Consider the following 27,468-nt stretch of genomic DNA (forward strand, 5'->3'; position numbering starts at 1 on the left):
GTTTTACTGAACTACACAGTTTGGAAGATCCTAAATTCTACCCTTGCTTCATGTTTAGTTAGCAGTCCCCAGCTAGGAAAAGTGATAGGGTTACTATGACTGTCAATGGTCAATGGGACGGGGAGGGGTAAAACTTATGGGTGTTATGTGTTGATCATTATAGGCTTTTGTGAAGGTCCACATGTAAGGAAGGCAAATGAAGATAGGATAAGGCAATACTTCAATGGGTTTCCAATGCTGAACACCATATTGAGGCTTATGTATGAAGTATGGCTGTTTGGGTAAGATCCAAATCCAAAGGAATGCACCTGTTTCATTGTGGGTTTTCTGACTATCCCTCCATGGGAGGATGCATTTTTATATCCCTTGGCTTAACCTATTGTATAAATAGATATTGGGCAATGTGAGTAAACTTCAGAGTGTAAGAGGACATGGGGTCCACTTGTAGGAGTAACTGATGCCACTGAACTCGAGAAGGTGTTTATGGAAGACCCTGTATTTGTAACAATTGGTGGGGCGTTGATTCACACAGAAGAGAAAGATAATTCAACAGAGTTAAGTTTAAAGTTGACAAAGCAGAAAAAGCAATATCTAAAAATATGACCAGATCAAAAGGGGTAGAAACTAAGGGCAGAGTTTTACGTCCTGCGGGCAGGAGCACGCCTGACCCGATCGGGAGTAAAATAGGGCGAGTGTCCCAACGTCATTGCGCACTCGTGCGATATTTCGGTTGGCAGGTGCACGCGAAAGTCGGCAGCATGCCCGCTGACAATTAAGAGGCCTATTAAGGCCATTAGTGAATTAATTTAATTGGCCGGTGGGTGAGCAGGCCAGGCGGCCTTTGCATTTGTGAAGAAACCTCATCCACAGGCGGGATGAGGTTTCCAACAGTAATTTAAAAAAAAAAATCCTGAAACATCATTTTCAATATGTCCCTGTTCATGTGGGGACATGTTTCCCTTGCTTTTAAAAGCTTTATTTTTCCTTTTAAAAATCTTCAGCTTCCTGAGCCAGCTCTGTGCCTTCAGGGAGCTTTCAGTGCATGCTCCCCCGCGCATGCGCAGATTTCAGTGCTCACGCTCCTCCTGCCCCCACCCTGGCAGCGCTGAGGCTCTCAGCACACGCTTTATGCTGGCTGACCGTTAATTGGCCAGCCATGGTGAAATCGCGATCAGAGCCTGATCGCGGGCAGTGGTCCGTTTCGCGGCTGTTCCCAGACCTGCCTGCCCGACGAAGGGAAAACCCTGCCCTAAAGTTAAAGTGCTTATCAGCTGAAGAGAAATGATACAAACATGTGATCAAAGCAAAAGACAACAAAGAATATTCTCATTAGAAATGTTCAAATTATAGGCCAAGAAGGGGAAACAGCAACACAAATGGGAAGAAGAATTTGAAAAAGAAATCAATATAAACAGGAAGTAAAGTGAGAAAGAGCATCTCAGAAAGGTAGAAGATCAAGAACAAGAGCAGTGGAAGCACAATGAAAAGTCAAGAGGGAGAAAAAACTTGTTTACATTCTTGAACTAGCAGAGAAACACGCACCATCAGTGAGTCCTCTAGGTGGGGTTGTGAAACTTCATGTCCACCATTTTATAAAAGCAAGTTTTATTCCAAATGTTAAGTGATTATATTGCTGGTTTTATCCAGTCATTTGAATAGGTAGGAGGATACCAGAAGCTCAATTTTTACCAGCCCTCTCAGAAAGGGCTTGGAGGCAGGGGCCCATAAAATAGCAAGGGAAGGCAGTAGGTGGAGTGCCCATTGTCTTCCCACCACCATGCCATTTGCCAGCAACAGGAAAGGTGGCATATGGTCCTCCTGCCCTGTGACCCAATGGGCCACTTAAGTGGCCAATTAAGGGCTTCTTTCCACCTTTGCTGACATTTTACCAGCAGTGGGTATGAGGGTGTCCACCCTGGATAAACCCTGGTTGACTCCTGGCAGACTCCGGAGGAGGGGTACCTCCTTTTCAGTCACTCTTTGGCTCACAGAGAGGTCCTTTGGCACCAATGACTGCTGCTGTGGTAACAGTACTGCCTGCCTTCACCAACCCAACCTCCCCTTACCAGGCCTACCTGACTGCCTCCATGCCCCTGACCCTACTTACCTGGTGAGGAGGCATGTCCATCACTGCATCCTCTTCCTCCAGGTGCAGCCCCAGCAGTGGCCCTCTGATTGGCTGGCGGATCTTAGGGGCGGATGACTGTCTTTAATAAGCCCAATCAATTGGCTGCCACTGACAACATGTGGCCTCATGTCCCGCTGACTGCCGCAAGCTTTCCAGCCCATTGGTGTGGCCCCTGTTGCCAACATTAAATCAGCCCTAAAAGTTGGACTATAATGAATGAGCCAACCAACCTAGCATATCGCTAAATGAAAAAGTGCTCTTTATGTTTTCCAGGGTTAAATTGGGTAATAGAATAGACTAGATTATCGTAAAACATGTGAAATGGACAGGCAGAAATCTAAGAAACTAAGAGCTGAATCTTCCGCTCGGCGTGTGGGGGCGAGCCCGACACACCGACGGGTAAAATGACGCGCGATGACGTTGGGCATGCGTCCCGACATCATCGCACATCATTTTGATATTTCGTTCGGCGGGTGCACGTCGGAGGCAGCTGCGCGCCCGCTGAACTGTCAACAGCCTATTAAGGCCATTAAAAAAGCAGTTAAACTTGTTAAGAACGCTGCTCGTCCAACCTTAAGGACAACGGGCGGGATGAGGTTTCCTGAAGCTTTTATAAAGTAAATTAATACATTTTCCTAACTTCACAAACATGTCCCAGCTCATGTGACACTGTCACATGAGGGAACATTGTTAAATAAATTTTTACTTTATTTATTAAAAAAGTTTTCTAATCCATTCAATCTCCCTGAGGCAGCTCCATGCCTCAGGGAGATTGCTACGCTTTTTCACACGCATATGCGTGAAAGATCGCAGGCTCGGACTCTTCCACCTCCCACCCTCTGCATATGTAGTGCTGAGTGCTACTGGCCGCGCATTACACTGGGCCGGTCTTAATTGGCCCGCCCATGTAAAATGGCAGCACGCAGCCAATCGCAGGCGACGATCGGCTCCGCCCCCGCCCCCACCCCTGCCCGCCCCCACCTGCTCCCGCCCAGCCTGCCACAGGTAAAATTCTCCCCTAAGGTCTTGGACAGAGAAAAGGTTATACAGCTCTAAGACATTTGAGATTCTTTGCCATTTAATGTTGAGAGATAGATTTCTGGTAATGATTCAGATAATTTAAGAATCTGGTTACTTGGTCACTGGTGTAAATCTCTTAAGTAGCTAAGGCCATGTGCTGAAATTCTTTTGTCTTGTGAGTGAAGGCCAACTGTTGCACAAAAGGGAGATCCAGTGGTGTACAGAATTATGAGGTGCCTAGATACAGTAGACAGTAAATACTTATTTCCCCTAGCTGAGGGGTCAATTACCAAGGGCCATCGACTTAAGATGATTGGTTGAAGGATTAGAGGGGCATGAGGGAAAACTTTTTCACCCAAAGGGTGGTGGGCATCTGGAGTTCAGTGCCTAAATCAGTGGTTGAGGCTGCAACTCTCAACTTTAAAAGGTACTTGGATCTGCATCTGAAGTGCTGTAACCTGCAATGCTACGGACCAGGTGCTGGAAAGTGGAATTAAAATGAGTGGCTAGTTTCTTTTTCATCTTTTTCTGGCCGGCACAGACATGATGGGTTGAATGGTTTTTTTCTGCGCCGTAACTTTTCTATGGCTCAAGGCTTCACACTGTCCCACAGACAAGTTACTCAACATATGTTTGGGTATAGATAGAGGGGAACAGCCAAGTAGAAGCAAAAGGTGTGAATACAATGAAGTCAGATTTTTTAAATATTTAAAGCAGGCCACAAGGCAAACACAGAAGATAGGACCAGAACCAGAGACATTTACAGCCAGGGCAATCCAATCGTAATCATGGTCATATACTTCCGCTTAACTGGGACAGGCCAAGCACCATTCATAGGGTGCAATTGCCTCAGATGGTGGCAGATGGAGGTAGCCTATGCTAGAACCTAAGGTCAGTACCCAGTTACCAGCCAGGGATGAAGCTGTGGGTGAGTGATGATCTGGCCACAGGGACCATACCAGTATTTAGGGACCTTCTCATAGGCGCAGCTAACTACTGCACAAGAGGTGATACAAGGGGTCAGAGGTGCCAAGCACAGGGGTTGAGCTGTCAGATCACATATTAGGTCCTGTCCTAGGAGAGAGGGAAAGAGAAACATCACATTTTGCAATTTGGACTATGGTCTATCAAGGTGTATCTTGTTACATCTCCAAGGTAGATATTGGTAGTAATGTTCTGACTAAAGGTCACCGACCTAAAACGTTCAATATGTTTCTCACTCCATGCTGAGTATTTCCATTATTTTCTGTTTATGTTTCAGTTTTCTAACATCTGCAATATTTTGTAATAGATTGTGATAGTCTGAGTCATCTCTGAAGTACAATGGGACACAGGATCCACTTTTTCTAGGGGTTACTTCACACATGATCTACTGATATGATTGCTTGTGACTAAATGGTGCCATTGAAAGGGGCAAGGTACCAACAATGATTCAAAATTTTTAACACCTCCCTTAAATTGCACAAAATCTTAGTCATAATTTCTGAGAAGTTATATGCAGAGAGAAGCAAAAGAATGACTAGATAATTTAAAAATGATCCCACTAACATTGTGAGTGCTTTGTGGCTTTCACCAGAACTTATATCAAATTTAAGGATTCAATTTATCTTTAACTCTGCTGAATAAACAGAAACTGCACCCCGGGAGTGACTAATAATTGAGGGCTCAGATTCAAATAACATCTACAGAACAAATATTAACACAATTCAAGAGGCAAATTCTGTACCTGAAACAGATGGAGAAGGGGAGCTAGGCGTTCCATATCCATAATCATTCACTGCTATTACTCGGAAGTCATAGCTCACGCCCTGTTTCAGGATGTCCATGCCAAAGGTGTATGAGGTCACTTCCTTAGGAACATCCTTAATTAGAATATCCCACAATCCTTCATCTGGAAAACACAAAAGTAGTGCTGTCACAAATATTTACAAATTACTATAAATCCTGGCATATAAGGTGATCTGCTGTACAAGACAAACCCATTTTTCTGGCCCTAAAAATCATGTTTTCGCATATTGGCACATAAGTTGACCCTCTTTTTGGCCACAACATGCTATACTTGCATTAGTAGTCAGCCTCAATTTTTCTCCCCACAAATGTATGTTTTACTTACCAGTGCCTTATAACTGGGCATAAAGGATCAAGCAGGCAGTATGGGCTGTGTTAAGAAAGTGTGCAGGAGTTTAAGACATGCCCACTCTTTGCATCGGAAGCAGATGATATTTCAGAATGGCGACCATCCACACCCATGCACTTCACTTTTATACTCAGCATTTATGAAGGGATTTTTAGAGGCCCCAAAGGTTGACTTGTATGCCAATATCCACAGTACCTATTTATTTAATTGCTCTTCCAGCATCTATTTAGGAATATCAGTCACTGAATATTAAGCAAATAAAAAGGTTATAGGTTTCGGGTAATATCACACACAAAGCACAAAATTGCTGATGGCTGTCGATGCCAGTGAAATTTTACCAAAGCATGACTAAGCAGATTCAGGAGCAAGGGATAAATAAAGAAAGCTGTGGCACCAGTTTCTTGAGGGTAGAAATTACTGTTCATGATGTTATCACACAGGTGCTTATCTTGCTTATACCAAATTCCTCTTTCCATTTTAAAAATAGCGGAGGGGAATTTAGTATGGCATGTTAAATATTCATGCAACATCACCAACAGCAGTTTATGCCCTTTTCTTTCACTGGTAGTGCATGCTAGCTGTAAAATGGAAACAAAGAATGATAACCATAAGCCTGTAAGACTAGTCTACAGGCCTGTTGAGCACCTAAAAACTCTGAATAGCAGTCAACTGATGCATGGATAATGAGAACTAATCAGCATAAATTGAACATCGTAAAATTTTGTAGAAAACTATGACGGTTAAACATTTATGAGTTCTACAGGAACAAATGGCCTAACTTTTCTGAAAGGAACAGAAAACAAAGGATTGTTATTTTTCCATGAACTTTACCACGCCTTCACCTGCAGGGCAGAATATGATCAATATGTGTATAATTAGTACTTTAAAACTGTTGCTCAGTTTGTTGATGCATTGCTGAGTGTGGTATTGATCTTGTGTTGAGGTCTCTAATCCCAAGCGTGGAATTGATGCCATTGTTACAATTTACCTCATTGCACCCAGGCTGGGAAGGGAATGAATACACCAGAAATCACATTTCAAAAGATCATGGGCAGGATTTTCCCCCTGTTGGTGGCGAAGTTGAAGGGTGGGCGCGCACAGGTACGCTTCCGATCGGCGTCCCTGATTGGGGGAGCGGCGCCATTTTACGTGGGCAGGCCAATTAAGGCCTGTGCACTCCCTGTGTGGGCGGGGGGAGGGGGGTGCGAAATCCCAAAATCGAGAGTGTGCTCTTTTGCGCATGCGCACGAAAGAGCGCGCTCATCTCCTTGAGGCTAAGTGCTGCCTCAGGGAGATCGTCTCTAAATGTAAAAAAGCTAACAATAGAATAATAAAATTTCCCTAACATGTCCCCTCCTGTGACACTGTCACATGAGTTGGGACATGTCCATAATTTTTACAAAATCTTTATTAAAATTTTTTAAACCCTACATGAAATCTCATTCCGCCCGTGGATGAGGTTTCATGTTTTTTCTGAAGCCCGCCAGGGCTCCTGGCCTGCCTGCTAACCTTAAGGTTGGACAGGCAGGTCCACTAATTACTTTAATTGCTCTGTCAATGGCCTCAATTGGCCATTGATAGGTCGGCGGGCACGCAGCTGATTTTGCTGCGCCCCTGCCTACCAGAAAATTTAAATGGGGCATGGTGACGTTGGGAGTTCTGCCAGACATCACCACGTGTCATTTTACACGTGGGCCCCGCCCCCACTCGCCAATGGGAAAACCCTGCCCTATCTGTGTGACCCAATTGCACTTTGCTTCTGCCCTGTTCTGCAATGCTCCTGGGTTTCCTATAGGACCTACAGGGTTACCGTCTTGCAGCTGAAGTCTAGAATGGAGGTAGGACTGATGGGAAGACATCACCCACTGAAGTTTACTTAAGTCCCACCCTTGGTGTCCTATGTGTTTTGCTGGCCCACAAGAGGCAAGATTACTTCTTAGTGGTAGAAAAGAGGATGACAGGAATCTTTCATATGTTAAAGCAACCTTACTAGAATGGGCTTTTTTCTTTTACATTCATGACTGAAGAAATGTATTCGATGATTTTTTTTGAAAAAATAGGAAAATCAGTAACAAAATATTAAGTTAATCAGAGAAAGAAGATACAAGATTTCAGGTAATATCACACATAAAACACAAAATTTACTACAATTTCTACTACAATCATCAGACAAACTGGTTCTGTCGCCAAGAGGCTGGCCGCTATTATATTTTGCGGACTCCCCTCCTGTTTAGTGAGTGTTTCAGCTCATGTGATATTGGTGTAGGCATTCAGTAACAAATGTTGATTGCCTGGCTCTGGAAATTCCAATCTGGTCAGGAACCTGGATCCAGCTCCTGCTGCATTAATGTTATGTCGGCATCAGGGGAAGTCATATTTTACATTCATAAATAATTAAAGATCATTTGGAAATTATAAGAGTGTGAAACAGGCACATGAGGATGTTTAACTCATTGCAACTTTATGAGCAGACATGAGAAACTAAACTGAAACCCATTCTAATGCATGGAAATATCTTAAATTGGTCATCCTGTTATTGTGTCAACTGATGTGGAAGAAAGCATTGAGCATAGCAGCAGTCTGCCCTTTGCAATGTCAGAGGAAGAAATGGAAATGCTTTTGTGCAGATAAGTTTGAAAAACCAAGTTCAGATTTTTTAAACCATTCAAAACAGAATTAATTCTGACACTTGCAGAACATTTTAACTTGATAGGTTTGTTGGGGCGTGCAAAAAACGTTCTGTGCAATGTTGATGTTGATCAGGTACTCTGTGATCGGGGTCAAAGGCTTTTTTTAAGAGGGGGAGAAATAAATAATTCAAGCTAAAACATTGAAGTGTTGCTTTCCATTACCAGTCAGTGACAGATGTAGGAAAGTATTTTGCTGTAGACATCAAACCCCTAGGAATCGGACTGTGAAGCATCCCAACTATTGCACAAAGAGTTCTTCACCCAGGGACAATTTTACACTAACCTGTCTGATGGTCATCTGATGGATTGGGCATCTGTTTTACATTCCACCTGACTTTACATTCTATTGACTTGAAATGGGTGCGTAATCAGACCTGGTCAGTTTTTGACCAGGTGAGTTAGCTTAAAATTACCTACTTTGTCTTTCTGGGCTCAAATGCAACCACATCCTGAGATACAGGATTTCACTCCAATGGTGAGTTTCAACAGTAGTTTCACAGACAGTTATGGTCAGAAACAATGAAAATCTGTAAGCTACCATGTCCATAGCTCAGTGGTAAACCCACTGTCCACAGTGTTCCAATGTTCAATCATATGTCCGTGTGGATCTAAGCTCAGACCTCAGTAGGGTGCTATAATTGGCCTCACTGTCCTTGAACTCTCCTTATTTATTCTTTCACAGGTGTGGACGTTGCAGGCTAGGCCAGCATTTATTGCCCATCCCTAATTGACCTTGAGGTGAAGGTGATGGGCCTCCTTCGTAAACCGCTGCAGGCCATGTGATGTAGGTGCACCCACTGTGCTGTTAGGAAGAAAGTTCCAGGATTTTGACCCAGCGACAGTGAAGGAACGGTGATATAGTTCCAAATCTGGATTGTGTGTGGCTTGGAGGAACTAGGAAGGGGCAAATCAATAAGTGTTTCTATTGTGTGCCCTATTGAAAATTGACCTCCAAGCTTCTTCTCAAAATACAAAAATCCAACAAAGACCAGGGCCAGGACCAGGGCCTGCCCGATGGGATATTATGGTCCCGCTGAACTGAATGGAGATCTAAGTGGCTCGCCACATCCGCCAGGAGGAGACACGCTGCAGCGGGGCTGTAAAATCCTGGCCCAGATATCCACAGAACACTTGACATATCCAAGTGGTTTTACTCTTATATACAATAGTGCTTCTTTTTATCACTATGTCTACCCGGGTGCATCTTGGTGCTGTTCAAACATATCCTGCTACTGTGCTGAGTTGCTATCTGAAGATCAAGGATGACTGTGGTGCTTGACTACATTGTGGTAGCATGAAACTCTTGGATTGAGGTGACCTTCATCTCAGGGCTTCTGAGTCTAGGGGAACTCTTCACCAGTGGGGCAATGCTACTTCTGGAATTTTGGGCTTGTTTACTTCTTTGTTCTTTTCTCCTCCAATTATTTTAGCAAAGTCACCTGCTGTTTGGAAGAACTTTATCCTTCTTTTGAAGGTATTTAAATTAAGTCACAGGCACAGTTGGGCTTTGTTTAAAATTCATTCACGGGATGTGGGCTTCGCTGGCTGGGCCAGCATTTATTGCCCGTCCCTAGTTGCCCTTGAGAAGGTGGTGGTGAGCTACCTTCGTGAACCCCTGCAGTCCATGTGGTGTAGGTACACCCACAGTGCTGTTAGGAAAGGAGTTCCAGGATTTTGACCCAGTGACAGTGAAGGTACAGCGATATATTTCCAAGTCAGAACGGTGGGTGACTTGGAGGGGAACTTCCAGGTGGTGGTGTTCCCATTTATCTGCTGCCCTAGTCCTTCTAGGTGGTAGTGGTCCTGGGTTTGGAAGGTGCTGTCTAAGGAGCCTTGGTGAATTCCTGCAGTGCACCTTGTAGATGGTACACACTGCTGCCACTGTGCGTCAGTGGTGCAGGGAGTGAATGTTTGTGGATGTGGTGCCAATCAAGTGCACTGCTTTGTCCTGTACGGTGTCCAGCTGCTTCAGTGTTGTAGGAGCTGCACTCATCCAGGCAAGTGGGGAGTATTCCATCACATTTCTGACTTGTGCCTTGTAGATGGTGGACAGGCTTTGAGGAGTCAGGAGGTGAGTTACTCGTTGCACGATTCCTAGCCTCTGATCTGCTCTTGTAGCCACAGTATATGGCTAGTCCAGTGCAGTTTCTGGTCAATGGTAACCCCCAGGATGTTGATGTGGGGGATCCAGTGATGGTAATGCCATTGAACATCAAGGGGCGATGGCTAGATTCTCCCTTGTTGGAAATGGTCATTGCCTGACATTTGTGTGCCGCAAATGTTACTTGCCACTTGTCAGCCCAAGCCTGGATATTGTCCAGGTCTTGCTGCATTTGGACATGGAACTGCTTCAGTACCTGAGGAGTCGCAAATGGTGCTGAACATTGTGCAATCATCAGCGAACATCCCCACTTCTGACCTTATGATGGAAAGAAGGTCATTGATGAAGCAGCTGAAGATGATTGGGCCGAGGACACTCCTGCAGTGACGTCCTGGAGCTGAGATGATTGACCTCCAACAACCACAACCATCTTCCTTTGTGCTAGTTATGACTTCAACCAGCAGGGAGTTTTCCCCGATTCCCATTGACTCCAGTTTTGCTCGGGCTCCTTGATGCTACACTCGGTCCAATGCTGTCTTGATGTCAAGGGCAGTCACTCTCACCTCACCTCCGGAGTTCAGCTCTTTAGTCCATGTCTGAACCAAGGCTGTAATGAGGTCAGGAGCTGAGTGGCCCTGGCGGAACCCAAACTAGGCATCAGTGAGCAGGTTATTGCTGAGCAAGTGCTGCTTGATAGCACTGTTGATGACCCCCTTCCATTACTTTACTGATGAGGGGGCCGAGATGGATCCTCCGCTCGGCACTTTTGGCTGAAGATTGTTGCGAATGCTTCAGCCTTATCTTTTACACTGCTGTACTGGGCTCTTCCATCATTGACGATGTCGATATTTGTGGAGCCTCCTCCTCCAGTGAGTTGTTTAATTGTCCACCACCATTCACAACTGGATGTGGCAGGACTGCAGAGATTAGATCTGATCCATTGGTTGTGGGATCGCTTAGCTCTGTCTATCGCTTGCTGCTTATGCTGTTTGGCACGCTAGCAGTTCTGTTTTATAGCTTAAAAGCAAAATACTGCGGATGCTGAAAATCTGAAACAAAAACAAAAAACTCAGCAGGTCTGACAGCATCTGCGGAGAGGAACACAGTTGATGTTTCGAGTCTGTATGACACTTCATCAGAATGAAGAAGAGTCTGATGAAGTGTCATACAGACTCGAAATGTCAGCTGTGTTCCTCTCCACAGATGCTGTCAGACCTGTTTTATAGCTTCACCAGGTTGACATCTCATTTTTAGGTAAGCCTGGTTCTGCTCCTGGCATGCCCTCCTGCACTCTTCATTGAACTAGGGTTGATCCCCTGGCTTGATGGTAATGGTAGAGTGGGGGATATGCCGGGCCATGAGGTTACAGATTGTGTTTGAGGACGATTCTGCTGCTGATGGCCCACAGCGCCTCGTGGATGCCCAGTCTTGAGTTGCTAGATCTGTTCAAAATCTATCCCATTTAGCATGGTGGTAGTGCCACACAACACGATGGAGGGCATCCTCAATGTGAACGTGGGACTTCGTCTCCACAATGACTGTGTGATGGTCACTCCTACCAATACTGTCTTGGACAGATGCATCTGCAGTAGGCAGCTTGGTGAGGATGAGGTCAAGTATGTTTTTCCCTCTTGTTGGTTCCCTCACCACCTGCCGCAGACCCAGTCTAGCAGCTATGTCCTTTAGGACTCGGCCAGCTCAGTCAGTAGTGGAGCTGCCGAGCCACTCTTGGTGATGGACATTGAAATCCCCCACCCAGAGAACATTGTGCCCTTGCCACCCTCAGTGCTTCCTCCAAGTGGTGTTCAACATGGAGGAGCACTGATTCATCAGCTGAGGGAGGGCGGTAGGTGGTAATCAGCAGGAGGTTTCCTTGCCCATGTTTGGCCTGATGCCATGAGACTTCATGGGGTCCGGAGTCATCATTGAGGACTCCCAGGGCAACTCCCTCCTGGCTGTATACCACTGTGCCGTCACCTCTGCTGGGTCTGTCCTGCCAGTGGGATAGGACATACCCAGCGATGGTGATGGTGGAGTCTGGGACATTATCTGTAAGGTATGATTCCATGAGGATGACTAGTCTGGCTGTTGCTTGACTAGTCTGTGAGACAGCTTTCCCAATTTCGGCACTAGCCCCCAGATGTTAATAAGGAGGACTTTGCAGGGTCGACAGGGCTGTGATTGCTATTGTTGCTTTCGGTGCCTGGGTTGATGCCAGGTGGTCCGTCCAGTTTCATTCCTTTTTTGTGTCTTTGTAGTGGTTTGCTACAACTGAGCGAGTGGAGGGCATTTTAAGGGTCAACCACATTGCTGTGGGTCTGGAGTCACATTTAGGCCAGACCAGGTAAGGATGACAGATTTCCCTCCCTAAAGGAGAACCAGATGGGTTTTTACAACAATCAACAATGCTTTCATGGTCATCATTGGACTTTTAATTCCAGATCATCTGCCACGGCAGGATTCGAACCTGGGTCCCCTGGGTCTCTGTATTACTATTCCAGCGACAATACCACTACGCCATTGCCTCCCCCTATCTCAAAACAATTACTGCACTGTACTAATTAATCAGAAGCACACTATTGCTAAATATACTTTAACACAACCTGCAACAATTTTAATAGATTTGTAATGAAGCTAGACTACAATATATGGGTTGGGGTCAGGAAGAGGCAATTGGTGTGTTGACACAATGGCACTCTGGAGATGATCAGCTGAAGTCAGAATTGGAGGAGTGACACTCTGGGATGACCAGCAGAGATCAAAGTTGGCAGAGGGCACTCTGCAGATGGCAAACAGACGTCAACGTACGTCATTTTACGCTTGAGCGGCTCAGGCGCACGCCCACCCACTGAGGTAAAAATTCTGCCCCATGTGTCTGACTCACAGTGGGAATATTTTGAAGTGTTCAATCGCATTCTGCATATGATTAATCAATGGATTTTAAAATGTCAAATTTATAATTTTAAGAATTTTTCTTACTTTTCCTTTCTGTATCTTTTATCTCTCTTAATCTAACTTTCTTTCACTCTTTTACTTTTTGTTTTTGATTTGACTCTAATTTACACTCCTTCACTATTGTTTCTCTGTTTCTTACTCAAAACCTCATTGGTTAAGACGATACATTGTACAGTCATTAATTAAGACCCCAGATGCCTGTTGCCCTAGCTGTGCTGTTATCAACCCACACTTCCAGCAAGCTGCGATGTAAATGTTTTTCGAGCTGAAAGGTGCAGTCTAAGTCTAATGGGCCAAGCCATGAGATGCTGTAGGATCGGAATCCCCTCCAACTGGACTTTATTAAATTAAAAAACCCCAAAGACCTCGCTTCATGGACAAAAACACTGCAAAACAAAACAGGCCAAACCTCAACACAGACGTAGGCTGTACTGCATCTTCAAACATGTCAATACCGAAACCAAATTGATATTGTGTAAAGATACTGGGACATTATCATCTCAAAGACACAAAGCAGGTGCCATCAGACAATCCAATTAAAGAAACTGGGAGACCTCACAGTAAATGGCCCTAGACAACAACCATCACACAAACAAACATTGACAACAGCCAAGGAGAAATGGGTCTTATCACATGCACATTAACTTGAAATCCAGAGACATCACACTAGGATGGGTCCATTGTTTCGGTCGTGGAAACAACATTGTGATGAATGGGTTGTCTGAACCAAGGCAGGAACCAGGCTAAAGAGATTAAGGGGTGCTAATCACCAACCATCTAAACAGAATGTGCTCCAGGAAATGTACTTTGATACTATAAACAAGATTTGTAATGAAAAGGCCATGGGATCTGACACTGCAGTCACCAACGAGGATCAGGAACGGTCAACCTGATTCACGGACCTACAGCTCGCACCGGAACGACCAATCATATGGGGAGTTGTAAATATCAGCCAGATCCACGGATTTTTGTGCTGAGAATTAAGGATAGCTTTAAGGGTAGTAACTAAATCCTGAAAGGGGGTTTGAGATGGACCGAGTAAGTTTTGGAGCAGAAACCTGGGGTTTTGCCTGTGGTTCTACTTTTCAGTTTATAAATGAGTTTGTGGTTTAGAGTGTTGTGTGACGTCATTACACTAGTTTAGAGCTCTTATATTAGGGGCAGTGGAGGTGCCCTGTCAATAAATAAGTTTGTGGTTGAGCCTAAACCCCTGTGTCCCAGTGAGTTTGGCCTTTATAAAATCCTAAAGTCAAGGACCAACAGGAAGGGTAAATGAGCACTGATCGAACCTCTTACAATGCCACACTCTAGCAAGACCAAACAATAAGTGACACCTATCTCACTGACAGAAGGAATAAAACAAATTCAATAAAGCACAGAAAAAAAAGTTTGAGGCAGTTTCTTTCAAAAGTGGTATTTCCACAACATGACCCACTTTCTAAAGTTCTGGCTTTATCATGCTGTACTTTTAGCATTGTTTATAGCAGCTGTGAGCATTAGGCCATATGGCAAGTAGAAAATCAGTCCTACAATAGTAATTTGACACCTCTATAAATAAGCTTTGTGCATTTGATGGAATCCTCAATATTTTGACCTTTGCATCCAAAATATGACCTTCACAGCATCATCATCTGGGCTTAATGTTGAGGGAAGTTCAGAATGCAACTACTTAATGCCCCTTGGAGAATACATGACAACCTAGAATTTCTTGCAACAGATTAAATATGGAAGTTACACCCAATTTCCATAATTGAGTGATTTACAGAGCCCAGGCAGCTCAATGGGTAACAGCACTGCCTTACTTTGTCCTTTCCAATTTTCTCCTCTGCTTTCCTGAAGTCATTGATCCTTGCTAAGAGGCTTACAGTATCTGACGCAAGTAGTTATTCCTCATGTCTGAAAGGAAATAGTGAGTCCTGACAAGACAACAACCACCCTCCCTTAAACCAGCTTATATTTCACCTCTCTTCTATTTTTACTTAGTTCTGTTGAAGGGTCATTCGGACTCGAAACGTTAACTGTGCTTCTCTCTGCAGATGCTGCCAGACCTGCTGAGTTTTTCCAGGTATTTTTGTTTTTGTTTTGATTTCCAGCATCCGCAGTTTTTTGCTTTTAACATAATAAGCAAGGTGTAGCTGAAAAATACTGTGCTAAGGACAGGCACCTTGGGAGGATTGAATATGGTGACCATTGAGACAACAAAATGAACTGGACAATGTGGATGAGGGTGCCAAATAGGTAAAAGAAAACCTTTACAGTGCTGTAATGCAAATTCAACAATCCTGGCCCAACAAGTCTACACTTAAACTTGGGCAAAAATGGCAGAGTTCCAGGTGACAAGACTTAGAGACAGTGGAACCATCTTGAAAAGTGGCATGGCCAGCTTTGCCGCTGTTATTCTATATAGACATTTTGGACTCATCAAGAACACGAAATCCAGTGACCCAGTTCTAGTGTTCCAGATTCAAACAGTAAATAATAAGTGACCAAGTACTTTTAATTCCACATTTCTGGTATGTCTGTGTAAACAGTTTTGCACAGATGCATCAAACAAGTCATGCACGCATTGTTCTCTATAGCTTGTAATTTCATCAGATTCCGATTGACAAGCAGCTGCCACATGACATTGCAATTTACTGGCTGGCATGGTTCCCAAAGTCCAAGGAGTTGAACTCAAAGCCCCTTTGATTAGTGTCAGTGTTACATCAACAGGAAAGGCTCCCATTTTCTCAATTTGCATCTTGTTTGTAACTGCAGCACACCATCAAGCAAATAAATGTTTTCTCCCCAAACAGCTGCCACAGTGTCTTTATTTCAAGGATTTCAACTACATCAGCCCTCTTTACCACAGAAAGGTAAGCCTCTACTTTTGATTTCTGGACTGGCCTTTGGAGATCAAGGTCATCGTCTACAGTGCTTTCCCATGATAACAGGTAAAAAGCACAGTAATGAAGCACATCGCTGGCATTTTGTTGCCATGCTTCAGGTGCATAAATCAGTCTGAGAGTATTCAACATCCATTTCTGTGTGCTGCCTTTTACACAATTTCACCCTACAAAGAAGCTTCCGCATGGAGGCCGCAGAGCAAACACCTTTCTGCTATGGGCTAGGACATTGGCAAACAGACCAGAATGGGACTGACAACAAGTTTGTGCACAAGACAATTACATACCATGTGGGGTGATTGCATGTCAGGCCATAAGTGAAAGAAAAAAGCAAAAAACTGTGGATGCTGGAAATCCAAAACAAAAATAAAAATAAAAATAAAAATACCTGGAAAAACTCAGCAGGTCCGGCAGCATCTGCGGGGAGGAACACAGTCAACGTTTCGAGTCCAGTCACACGGACTCGAAATGTTGACTGTGTTCCTCTCTGCAGATGCTGCCGGACCTGCTGAGTTTTTCCAGGTATTTTTATTTTTATAAGTGAAAGAAAGAACACTGCTAGGCTGAGAGTGTAAAAAGATTTTCACTGCCCATAAATTTAAGTACATTAATGTGAGCGAAGAAGAAAGTGTCTAGCATGTTTGATACTGTGCCTTCTTGGAAGCTGTATCTGACTGCCCTTACTTTGCCCGATTACACTTTTTCCTGAATTGAGTTGCTCTGTATTATTTGGCACTGACCGTCAGGCCACTCCTACTACTGCAGTTGTACTGCTCTCCTTATGGGCCAGTATTGTTACATACCTAACTGTGTCATGCTCTTCCGTCAGACTTCATGCCAAAGGGCTTGTACATTAGTGAATCTAGAGGGTGTAGGTTTTTAAATTTAGTTGTCAAAATTATTTTTGCTGAGGTTACCTCTTTCAGGTGCTGCTGACCTTTAGATCCTGTAGGAGCAAACTCATTTTTGACCCTAATTGGCAAGCCCCCAATGACTGGCAACCATAATGTCAGAAGCATACCGTCAATATTTAAATTGGGAAGACTGTAGAAACTGCAGAAATAGTTAGCCCATGAGTCATAGCAAGCTATTCAGTTGTGGGAGTATCACAGCCAAACCCAATCTTGCCTCATCCCAGCTTCGCACAGATACACTGGTGACAGGAGTTGGAACCTTGTTTGATTATTTTCTTAGTAGTCCAATGTCAGTGAGGTTAACAATGGTACCCTTACTGTTGCTCTGGCTAAGATTAAGTAACTCAGAACCAATATGAACCTAGGCCCTTTCCACTCTTCACCATCAGTTCCACACAAAGCAGAACATTTATTGACTCAATCATCAGCTAGAGTATTTGGTTCCATTTTAACCAGGTATACTGAAGTAAAATGTTAACACACAATACAATATTCCACAACAAACTACCTGCTAAAACATGTGGGATTATATACTCTGCTGTATTCAGCAAGCCCAATCCAAATCACAAATTCAAATCCAAGGGGGAAAAATTGAATGGTGTCTGTGGGAGGATGTAAATATGACAGGGAAAAAGACTTGGGGGGGAGATGCAGAGTAAAGGTTTAACATCAGAAGCATGCATAATGCTGATGTATTCATGATGTCAGATCACAGGGCTGAGGAGTAAGAGCGATCTGGAAGGAGGAGAAGCTCCAAACTCATGTAGCGATTCAAATGTGTAAGTACTTACTGTAAATAAAGAGTAATGATTTTAAGGAACTACAGACTTGAACAGCATACTTTGGGAGAATAGATAATCCCCAAAACTCCTGTCTAGACCCCTACCACACAACAAAACAGTGTCCATCATCAAGATGTGGAACTCTGGCTCTCTTTCCCCTCCCTATCCCAGAGACACTCAGGCCAAATAAAAACCTCAAGCTTTGCATAACCTGAGGTCAGCTTACTCAGCATAGATTCAAATTTAGGAACTCAAATCAATTTGGTTCAGTATTATACCAAGGGGTGTAGTTACCCACTAAGTCATCAGGGAGCTACAGCAACATCGAGTTAAAGAAACTATCACGTTATAATATCTACCAACTATGGAAGGCATGATAATATAAATCAATTTAAGTTTCCATGCACAATAAGGCAAAGGTTCAGCAGTTTTGAATGAACTGAAAACTACAACATGTTTCAACAGCAGTTCAATGACCTCTCTACGAGTTAACACATCACATTTCTAGGAAACTATTTTTCATTCTCAAAATTCACAGTTACTCAATGAAATGAATAAAATGTTACTGTTCAACTTGTTCATTCACCCTTATATTTATTTTAATAGGACTTTTCTCTCTTTCTTCCCTCATAAAAGTTTCTACTACTACCAGTTCTGTTCCAGTCAGAAGAACATGTCTTATGTGGTCAGTCAACAGTCAACTGCAGGCACAAAGGTATGGCCAAGACTTGAACAGAGGTTTGGAGGTCTGTGGGGAGTGAGAGGGGTTAGGACGATTGGAAAATCATCAGGGGAGTTTAGAGGATGGTAGGGGGTGGTGGTGGTGGTGGGGGGGGGGGGGGGGGGGGGGGGGAGCAGTGGGGGGACGTAGGGGGATGATCAGAGGCTCAGGGAGACAGAGACCACCTGCAGAGGCTCCTCAGGCAGGCACCTGAATCCAGGAGGTAGATGTGAAGGCACTTGCCTCCTGAATCTGCCAAGTTATCACCTCAAAGAAGTTGCTGGATTTCCCAAGGCCCAGGAAAGCCAGCTGACAATAGTTGAATTCCAAAAGTAGAATGACAAGGAGGCTCACAGCCACATTATCATAGTTAAGTTCCAGCATGCTCACCCTCTGGTGACATCTGTCAAAACTAGAAGTGGGCGAGTTGAGATGCAAAACAGATTTCAGACTTTAACCACCCGCCAACTGACCCAAAGCCACCCTTTTTTTTAGGTTAAAATTCCTCCCAATTATTTACTATTGTGGGCAGGATTTTCCATTTGGGGTTGGGACCCAGACATCAGTACCATTTCCAGGTCTTGACCTCTCTGCGGGGGATGCAGTCAGGGTAATGATTTTTCCAGAGGTCAGCCCTAATTAGCTGGTGGTTCGGTTTGGTGGCCAATTAGCAGAGGCGGCTGTGAAAGGTATGTGCATAGGAATCTGAAAACGTGGACCTGTTTTAAAGGCATGAGAGAACAAGCCATTATCGTGGCTTGCAACGCAATGGTAGGCAGAAGTGAGAGAGAGGAGAACAGAGCTCAGGTACCCATGGCAGGGCTGCCACTAGATTTAGGGTTGCCACCACATGTTATGCTGGAGGCTGAGAGAGAAAGGTGAGGGGTCTTGTTCCCAGAGGGTGGCAGGAGAAGGCCTCCAGATTTACAGACACACCAGCTGAACAGCCTGAGGGTGCATGGTGCTCCTGAACATGAGAGAAATATTCACCTAGAATCATTACTGGTCCCTGAGCAAGGCTCAAATCCCTAGCACAATTTTGGAACTGGCAGCACTGATAAATGCAGCATCGCATTTCAATGAGCCCCTGGAATTGGTGAGATAGGCCAGCATTTCTCTATCTTTTTTTTATCCTTGCAGAAGAGGGATTAAAATGCTTGGGAGTGGGCACACATAGAAAGCGGAGAGCTCAGCATCCTGACTGCAACAGAGGGAGTAGCACATCACATCATGAGGGTAGTGCCTCAGGAGGAAGTGGGCGATGAAGAGATGAGAATAGCTGTAGGAGAGGGGGAAAAGATACTGAATTGTGTAGAAGAAGGGGATGGCGTGTATTTCTCCCAGGCAACAGCAATGCCAAAACTTCAGCTGCATTGGGAAGCTTCAGCTCAGTAGAGATATCTGCTGTCAGAGGCGAGTTCTCATGATCTCCTCCTTATGTTCCCCAGAGGGTCATTTGAGGAGGGAGTAGGGGTGGGGGGGATTGTGGTGACATGCCAGTTGTTACTCACAATGAGGTTGTGGTGGAAAAATTAATCCAGGCTGATCTTTTGGTTCAAGCTGTTTTGTTTTCAAAACAACTACTGACTTCCATATAGCTTCCCCACAAAGTGTTCCAGCTGTATCTTTTTATTCTGTTTAGATGGGATAATCAATGCCCATCACCTGTTTAACTAGCAATTGTCTTTAACAAGGTGATTACCATGCAGTGTGATTATTTATACATTGACATCAGTAGCACTGTAACATCACTCAGCTCCTTGGACAACATAGAAGCCACAGAGGCAGCACCATCACACCACTCAAGTGCCACCTCCCAGCGTGGATACACTCAAACTGATAGATCCTCATGCGCGGTTAGAAAGGATGGCACTGGGTGAGAAGCACAACGTGAGTGAGCAGGAGGTGAGAAAGGCATAGACACCGGTGGGCAGTCCCCTTCGGAGGATGGAGGACAGGCACAGCCATGCTCAGCTGGATGCACAGCCTCGGGAGTCACAAGCAAGGCAGCTCTACTTTGAACAGCAGTGTGAGATGTGTGCCCATTTGTCGGAGTTCCTTGAGGCAATGCGGAGAATGGAGGAATCCAATCAGCTCATGTGCACCACCATGGCTCGGGGCTTCAAACGCATGAGCTCCTCCCTTGAGAGACTGGCCAACCTCAAGGAGGACCATACCTGGAAGCAGACTGAGTGGTTGCAGAAACAGTGCACTGACATGCACATAATTCATGCAACAGTCTGCAGCATTAACTAGTCAATGTCACTGATAGCACCAAGATGCATAGAGAAGTTTGTAGTTACACCCAAACTGGCGGTCCACTCCAGCGATCAACAGTGCCAAAAGGCTGAGCCAGTCATTGATGAGGATGATGGTGCCACCCCCTCAAATGGTGAAATCATCGCCACTGGCTTCCTTGGCCTCTCTGACTGAGGGACCATCTATGCAGGCTCTGTGACAGAGGCTGCCCCTGTCCCCACTGGCATTTTATGATGATGAGGACGTTGGCCACGGGCATCTCGGCTGCAAGCAGACACATGCAAGCTGCCTGCATCTCATTTGAGGCCACAAGGAGGGCACTGCATAGATGTGGCCGAGAGTGAAAACCGATCCGTCAGTTATTGCACTGTGTGGTTCATTGGGTGGCGGTTGTTTGTGGTTGTGTAAACTGTTATTTTTTTAATTACATTGAAGATGTTAAGCCATGATCCCAGATGTGTGAACTTCCATTCATTAATGGTGAAACAAGTAAATACGGAAATAGTGGTGAAGGGAAGCTATAGGCCGGGATTTTCCGGACCCGGCGTGGGTGAGGCGGCGCCCCAGCCAGAAGTCCATTGACTTACGACAGGACCGGAAGATCCTAGCGGCAGGTAGGCGCGGAAAATCCCACAGATAGTCTTTGAACGGGGCACTGAGACTGCTGGAGAGATGTGTACCATGCATTGTCAGTACAAGTGAACCATTCAGAGTCCTATGTTTAATGGATGAGTTCTTCCAGGCAGAGTAAAGTGAGTGTCAGACCATACAGTCCTGTTGGATGAGCAGTGCTCATGAGAAATACGCCTGGATCAGATGTGTCCTGGCGTTCACGCCACATTAATGAGAGCTTTGACTCCTGAGGCAGCCCCAACCACTTCCCTGTACAGCACTGACACCATTCTGCTCTACATTTTCCTTCTACGATGAACTGTGTTAATCTAGCGCATCACCCTCTTCTAGATCCACATCTCGCTAGAGGGCTATGTTATGGAGTGCAGGAGACCAACACAATGATCAGAACCCCTGCAGCAGTGTACTGCAGGGCACCACCTGACCAGTTCAGGCATTGGAACCGCATCTTCCAAGGCCCAATGGCCTATTCAATGATTGTCCTTGCGAACAGGTGGCTTCAGTTGTTGTGCCTCTTGGGATCATGTAAAGGGGTGAATAGCCATCTCTTCAAGGGATATCCTTTGTCCCCTAAAAAAACCACCCACTGACTTTTGTTGGTAACACGAAGAGCTGCGGCACCCTGGACTGCCAGAGAATGAAGGTGTCATGGCAGCTGCCAGGATAGCGAGCGCGCACAGGCATAAAGCACATGTTGTGGTCACATACCAGCTGAACATTTAAGAGAGTGGAAGCTCCTGTTGATGAATCTCACTGGCTACTCTCTCATCATTTTGATGGACAAATGGGTAAAATCAATAATGCCCTAACCCTGAGGAATCCAGCGGTGGAGTTGAATCCCATTTCCCTTTGTACCTGTTAGGACCCGTCAATTTGAAATTGTATCTACTGCTCGGCTAACGCAAAAATGGCATCAGAGACCTGCAAGATGCAATGGTGTGCAGCTGCTTGAGAGATGCCACCAAGATCCAGTGCTGATCCTTGGAAGAAGCCAGAAGCGAAGAAGTCCAAGGCCACAGTGACTTTAACCACTACTGCAAAGCATGGAAAGTAGTACTGTGAGGTTTGAACTGTTCCTCAAACGAGGGCACAAATCTCAGATACCAGCTGCCTAGATAGGTGCAGTTTCCTGCGGCACTGATTCTCTGATATGTCCAGATAGCTTCTTCTTTGGCTGTGCACTTGATGCTGAGGGTATGTCCTTTATGTCCTTTGTTGCCTTGCTGCCCCTCATTCCTCTCCTCTGCCCTCCTCATGCCTAGGACTCTGCATCTGTTTCTGAGGATGCTTATCCCTATCTCCAAGTACCTTAATCCCATGTCCATTGTTGCCTTGCTTGTAGTCAGCTGCACTCACAATGTTTACTGTAACTCCCTATTATGGCGCCAAGATCCCTGGATGGTTGTGACCCTTTCAACTGTCCCATTGCGCATTGCCCACTTTCTCTGCTCAACTGATGGCAACCATGTGCCAATGAATGAGCAACCCTCTTGTCTGTGCACCCTTTTATGAGGCTATCTCATTGAATGGCATGGCCACGACTGGCTCCCAGCAGCGTTGCCACATCCTTCTACTTGGACTGTTACAGATCCAGCATGGATCCTGTGCCTTCCCAACAAAATTCAATACTAGCCCTTAATGAGCTGACAAGCTTGTTAAGAGGCTTAATTAGGAATTGCTCCAAATTAGATGGGTTGCTGAGTCCTGCCATACCCCTTCCTCCGCAAAATTGCAGACCCCTGAAGTAGTATCAGAAAACTGGCGTGATGGCCAGCATTGGGAAAATACATGCCTGCCGGCCACAGTTCCACCCTCCATTTGGCCACCAAAATCCTGTCCTGTGTCTAGAGGAAGTGCTATGTGTCATAACATAGTAAATGAATTCAAAACAACCATGTTTAAGATTTTGTCATATAGCGACCAAAGCAATTCTTCTCCTACGATGTAAACATATTTTGTCCCTTTCCCATTCTATGAAGGATTTAACTATTTAAATATTTTGGAGACAATTTTGGCTGAGTTCTTTCAGGCTGTTTACAAAACATAGAGTTTGGAAAAGAGAGAGGAGTGATTCGAGTTTGTTTAATGGATTTCTGACAACATACCCAGTAATATAGCTGATTGTAGGATTAGATTCAAGATATAAACTGTTTCCATGTCCAGTTATTTTAATCAGCATTAAACTTTGTACTTTGCTTTTAAAATCTTTTCAGTGCTGGCTTTTGACCGTATTAAATAGAACAGTAAAAGTGTAATAAAGATATTGAAAAAACTGATCGATGGAGGGTACTTAACATATCTGAAAGATTGAAAAAAGTATTCAGAAACATTCTTGTATAATTGAATCAAACATAAGAATTCAAAAACAGATGTTGATTTAGTTTCCGCACTCAACTAACTCTTAAAGACACCAGTAGCATTTCTGCAGCAAATCATCTTGCATCTCAAACTGTAACTAATAGAGATTTGTAGAGCATTGATATTCTTTGTTACAATTATTGTGCATTTATTTGATTATTTTTGTAGCAACCTAATGACTAGATGCTAAGTTGGCCATAAGGAGAGAAAATTTGGGACTCTGGAAAGAGAGGAAGTATGGTGTTTTGTGAGTATGTCACAATACTAATTCATTATGCCATGAAATGGAAAACCACAGTTTGTCTGTTCTCAAACTACATCCCTAATATAATTTCCCAAATGGTCAGTTCCAGATCTTAGTCATGCCATTGGGGTAAATGAAGGAATGAAACAAGTCAAACTTCTCACCTGATGGTCTCGCCTCAATAACATATCGGCTGATTGGTGCCTTGCCGGCGTCTCCACTGGACCAATGAATAGTAATAGCTGATCCATACCTGTAGATCAATGGCTCACCTGGGGGACCAGGAGCACCTTGAGGGAAAGGAAAACATATACAATCAACAGAAAAAGCATGTGATAAACTTAAATAAGGGCAACTATGTGGGCATGAAAGCTGAGCTAGCTGAAGTGAACTGGGATACTAGGCTAGAGGATAGATCAATAGAGAAGCAGTGGCAGACATTTAAGGGGATATTTCAGAATATTCAGAATAAGTATATTCCTATGAAGAAAAATTCTAAGGGGAAGACCCACCATCCATGGTTAACTAAAGAAGTTAAGGAAAGCATCAAATATAAGGAAAAAGCATATAACTGCGCAAAGATGGGTGATGCTGCCAGACCTGCTGAGTTTTTCCAGGTAATTCTGTTTTTGTTTTGGCAGAACAAATGATTGGTCAGGATATAAAGAACAGCAGAGAATGACTAAAAGGTTAATCAGGAGAAAGAAATTAGAGTATGAGAGGAAGCTATCTAGAAATGTAAAAACAGATAGCAAGAGATTCTACAGGTATTTAAAAAGGAAAAGAGTAAGTAAAGTGAGTGTTGGTCCTCTAGAGAGTATCTAGAATAGTAGATAATAAGGAAATGGCAGAAGAAATGAATAAATATTTTGCTTCTGTGTTCAACTATAGAGGATAGAAGAAACATTTGAGTAATAGCTGTAAATCAGGAGGTGAAAGGGAGAGGGGAACTTGGTGAAATTGCAATCACTAGGGAAGCAGTACTGAGTAAACTGATGGAGCTGTGGGCTGACAATTCTCGGGGTCCTGATGGATTACATCCTAGGGTCTTAAAAGAGATGGCTAATGAGGTAGTAATGGTGTTAATTTTCCAAAATTCGCTAAATTCTGGAAAGGTTCCATTAGGCTGCAAAGTAGCAAATATAACCCCTCTATCCAAGAAGGGAAGGAGGCAGAAAACAGGAAACTACAGGCCAGTTAGTTTAACGTCTGTCGTGAGGAAGTTGTTAGAATTGATCATTAAAGAGGTTATAGCTGGGTACCTTGAGAAACTCAAGGTAATCGGGAACAGTCAGCATAGTTTTGTGAAAGGGAAATCATGCTTAACCAATTTTTTGGAGTTTTATGAAGGAGTAACATGTACTGTGAATAAAGGGCAGCCTGTAGACATACTTGTAGTTGGATTTCCAGAAGGCATTTGATAAGATGCCACATCAAAGGTTATTGCAGAAAATAAAAGTTCACGGTGTAGGGGGTAACATATTAGCCTGGATAGAAGATTGGCCGGCTGGCTGGCAGAAAACAGAGAGTATCCATAAATGGGTCTTTGTCTGATTGGCAGGATGTGACGAGTGGAGTCCCACAGGGGTCTGCGCTGGGGCCTCAACTTTTTACAGGTTACATCAATGACTTAGATGAGAGGAGCGATGGCATGCTAGCTAAATTTGCAGATGACACAAGGATAGGTAGGAAAGTATGTTGCAAAGGGGACATAATGAGGTTGCAGGATATAGATAGATTGAGTGAGTGGGCAAAGATCTAGCAAATGGAGTTTAATGTGAGGAAATGTGAAGTTGTTCACTTTGGCAGGAAGGATAAAAAAGCAGAGTATTACTTAAACGGATACCAGCTGCAGAATTCCAGGTGCAGAGGGATCTTGGGTGTTCTTGAGCATGAGTCACAAAAAGTTAGTATGCAGGTACAGCAAGTAATCAAGAAAGCTAATGGAATGCTATCCTTTATTACAAAGGGAATTGAACATAAAAGTGAGGATGTTATGCTTCAGTCATACAGGGCATTGTTGAGACCACATCTTTAATACGGTGTGCAGTTTTGGCTTCCTTATTTAAGGAAAGATGTAGGAGGCGGTTCAGAGGAGGTTTACTAGATTGATACCATAGAAAAGTTATGGTGCAGAAAGAGGCCATTCAGCTCATCATGTCTGTGCTGGCCAAAAAGAGAAAAAAGAAACTAGCCGTTTATTTTAATCCCACTTTCCAGCACTTGGTCCGTAGCCTTGCAGGTTACAGCACTTCAGGTGCAGATTCAGGTACCTTTCAAATGAGTTGAGCGTTTCAGCCTCAACCACCAACTTAGGCAGTGAATTCCAGGTGCCCACCACCCTCTGGGTAAAAAAGTTTTTCCTCATGTCCCCTCTAATCATTCTATCAATCACCTTAAATCTGTGCTCTCTGGTAATTGACCCCTCAGCTAGGGGAAACAAGTTTTTCCTGTCTACCCTATCTAGGCCCCTCATAATTTTGTACATCTCAATTAGGTCACCCCTTAGCCTCCTCTGTTGTAAAGAAAACAACCCTAGCCTATCCAATCTCTCCTCATAGCTGCAATTTTCAAGCCCTGGCAACATTCTTGTAAATCCCCGCTGCACTCTCTCCAGAGCAATTATGTCCTTCCTGGTAATGTGGTAACCAGAACTGTACACAAAATTCCAGCTGTGGCCTAACCAATGTTTTATAGAGTTCCATCATTACATCCCTGCTTTTGTACTCAATACCTTGCCCAATATAGGAAAGCATTCCATATGCTTTTTTGACCACCTTGTCTACCTGTCCTACCACCTTCACCTGTGGACATGTGCTCCAAGTTACCTGGAATGAGTGGATTGTCTTATGAGGAAAGGTTGGACAGACTGGGCTTGTTTCCACTGGATTTTAGAAGTGTAAGGAGTAATTTGATTGAAGTATATAAGATCTTGAACGGTCTTGACAAGGTGGACGTGGAAAGGATATTTCTTCTTGTGGGTGAATCCAGAACCAGGGGTCACTGTTTTAAAATTAGGGGTCACCCATTTAGGACAGAGGTGAAGAGAATTTTTTTCTCTGAGGGTTGTGCGACTTTGGAAAACTCTGCCTTAGAAGGTGGTGGAGGTGGGGTCATTGAATATTTTAAGGCGGGGTAGATAGATTCTTGTTAGGCAAGGGAATCAAAGGTTATCGGGGGGTAAATGGGAATGGAAACACAAGCAGATCAGCCATGATCTTGTTGAATGATGGAGCAGGCGTGGGGGCGAAATGGTCTATTCCTGCTCCTATTTCTTCTGTTCTTATGTAATACTGCCTTTCACAACTTTAGGAAACCCACTTCCAGTCAAATATTTATTTTTGAACTGTAGTCACTATTATAACGCAGAAAATGTGGCAGCCAATTTGCACTCATAAAAAGTTTCAAAAACAGAATGAGACAAATGACTAGACAACCTGAGAGATAAATGTCAGTCAGGATGCTAGGAGAACCCCCTTATCATGGGATTTTTTACATCCAACAATATTCAATTTATTTTCCAAACAGAACCTCAGGTTCCTCTTTTTAATGACATACTGTATTCCTTTTCTTTCCTCATCTTCATTTCTAACACTAAATCCGGGAAGCTTGTGAATTTCTTTGTCTCAAAATTGTCTACC

General features: G+C 44.1%; 1 protein-coding gene and 1 long non-coding RNA gene across 2 annotated transcripts in view; one reads left to right on the forward strand and one right to left on the reverse strand.

Annotated features, from left to right (window-relative positions):
• Positions 1-27,468, reverse strand: part of sdk2b (sidekick cell adhesion molecule 2b) — a 981,988-nt gene that overhangs the window by 133,898 nt on the left and 820,622 nt on the right. Inside the window, exons 40-41 of the mRNA XM_078571006.1 lie at positions 23,992-24,117; positions 4,875-5,039 (exon numbers count right to left, since the gene is read on the reverse strand). Coding sequence (XP_078427132.1) covers positions 4,875-5,039; positions 23,992-24,117 — 291 coding nt within the window. The remainder of the gene's footprint in view (positions 1-4,874; positions 5,040-23,991; positions 24,118-27,468) is intronic.
• The window catches only part of LOC144699778 (uncharacterized), a 133,568-nt gene that overhangs the window by 52,271 nt on the left and 53,829 nt on the right, over positions 1-27,468 (forward strand). Inside the window, exon 2 of the long non-coding RNA XR_013580612.1 lies at positions 15,827-15,886. This is a non-coding gene — a long non-coding RNA (uncharacterized LOC144699778). The remainder of the gene's footprint in view (positions 1-15,826; positions 15,887-27,468) is intronic.

The sequence above is a fragment of the Cetorhinus maximus genome, chromosome 24 (assembly GCF_964194155.1).
Source record: "Cetorhinus maximus chromosome 24, sCetMax3.hap1.1, whole genome shotgun sequence".
NCBI classification, from domain to species: domain Eukaryota; kingdom Metazoa; phylum Chordata; class Chondrichthyes; order Lamniformes; family Cetorhinidae; genus Cetorhinus; species Cetorhinus maximus.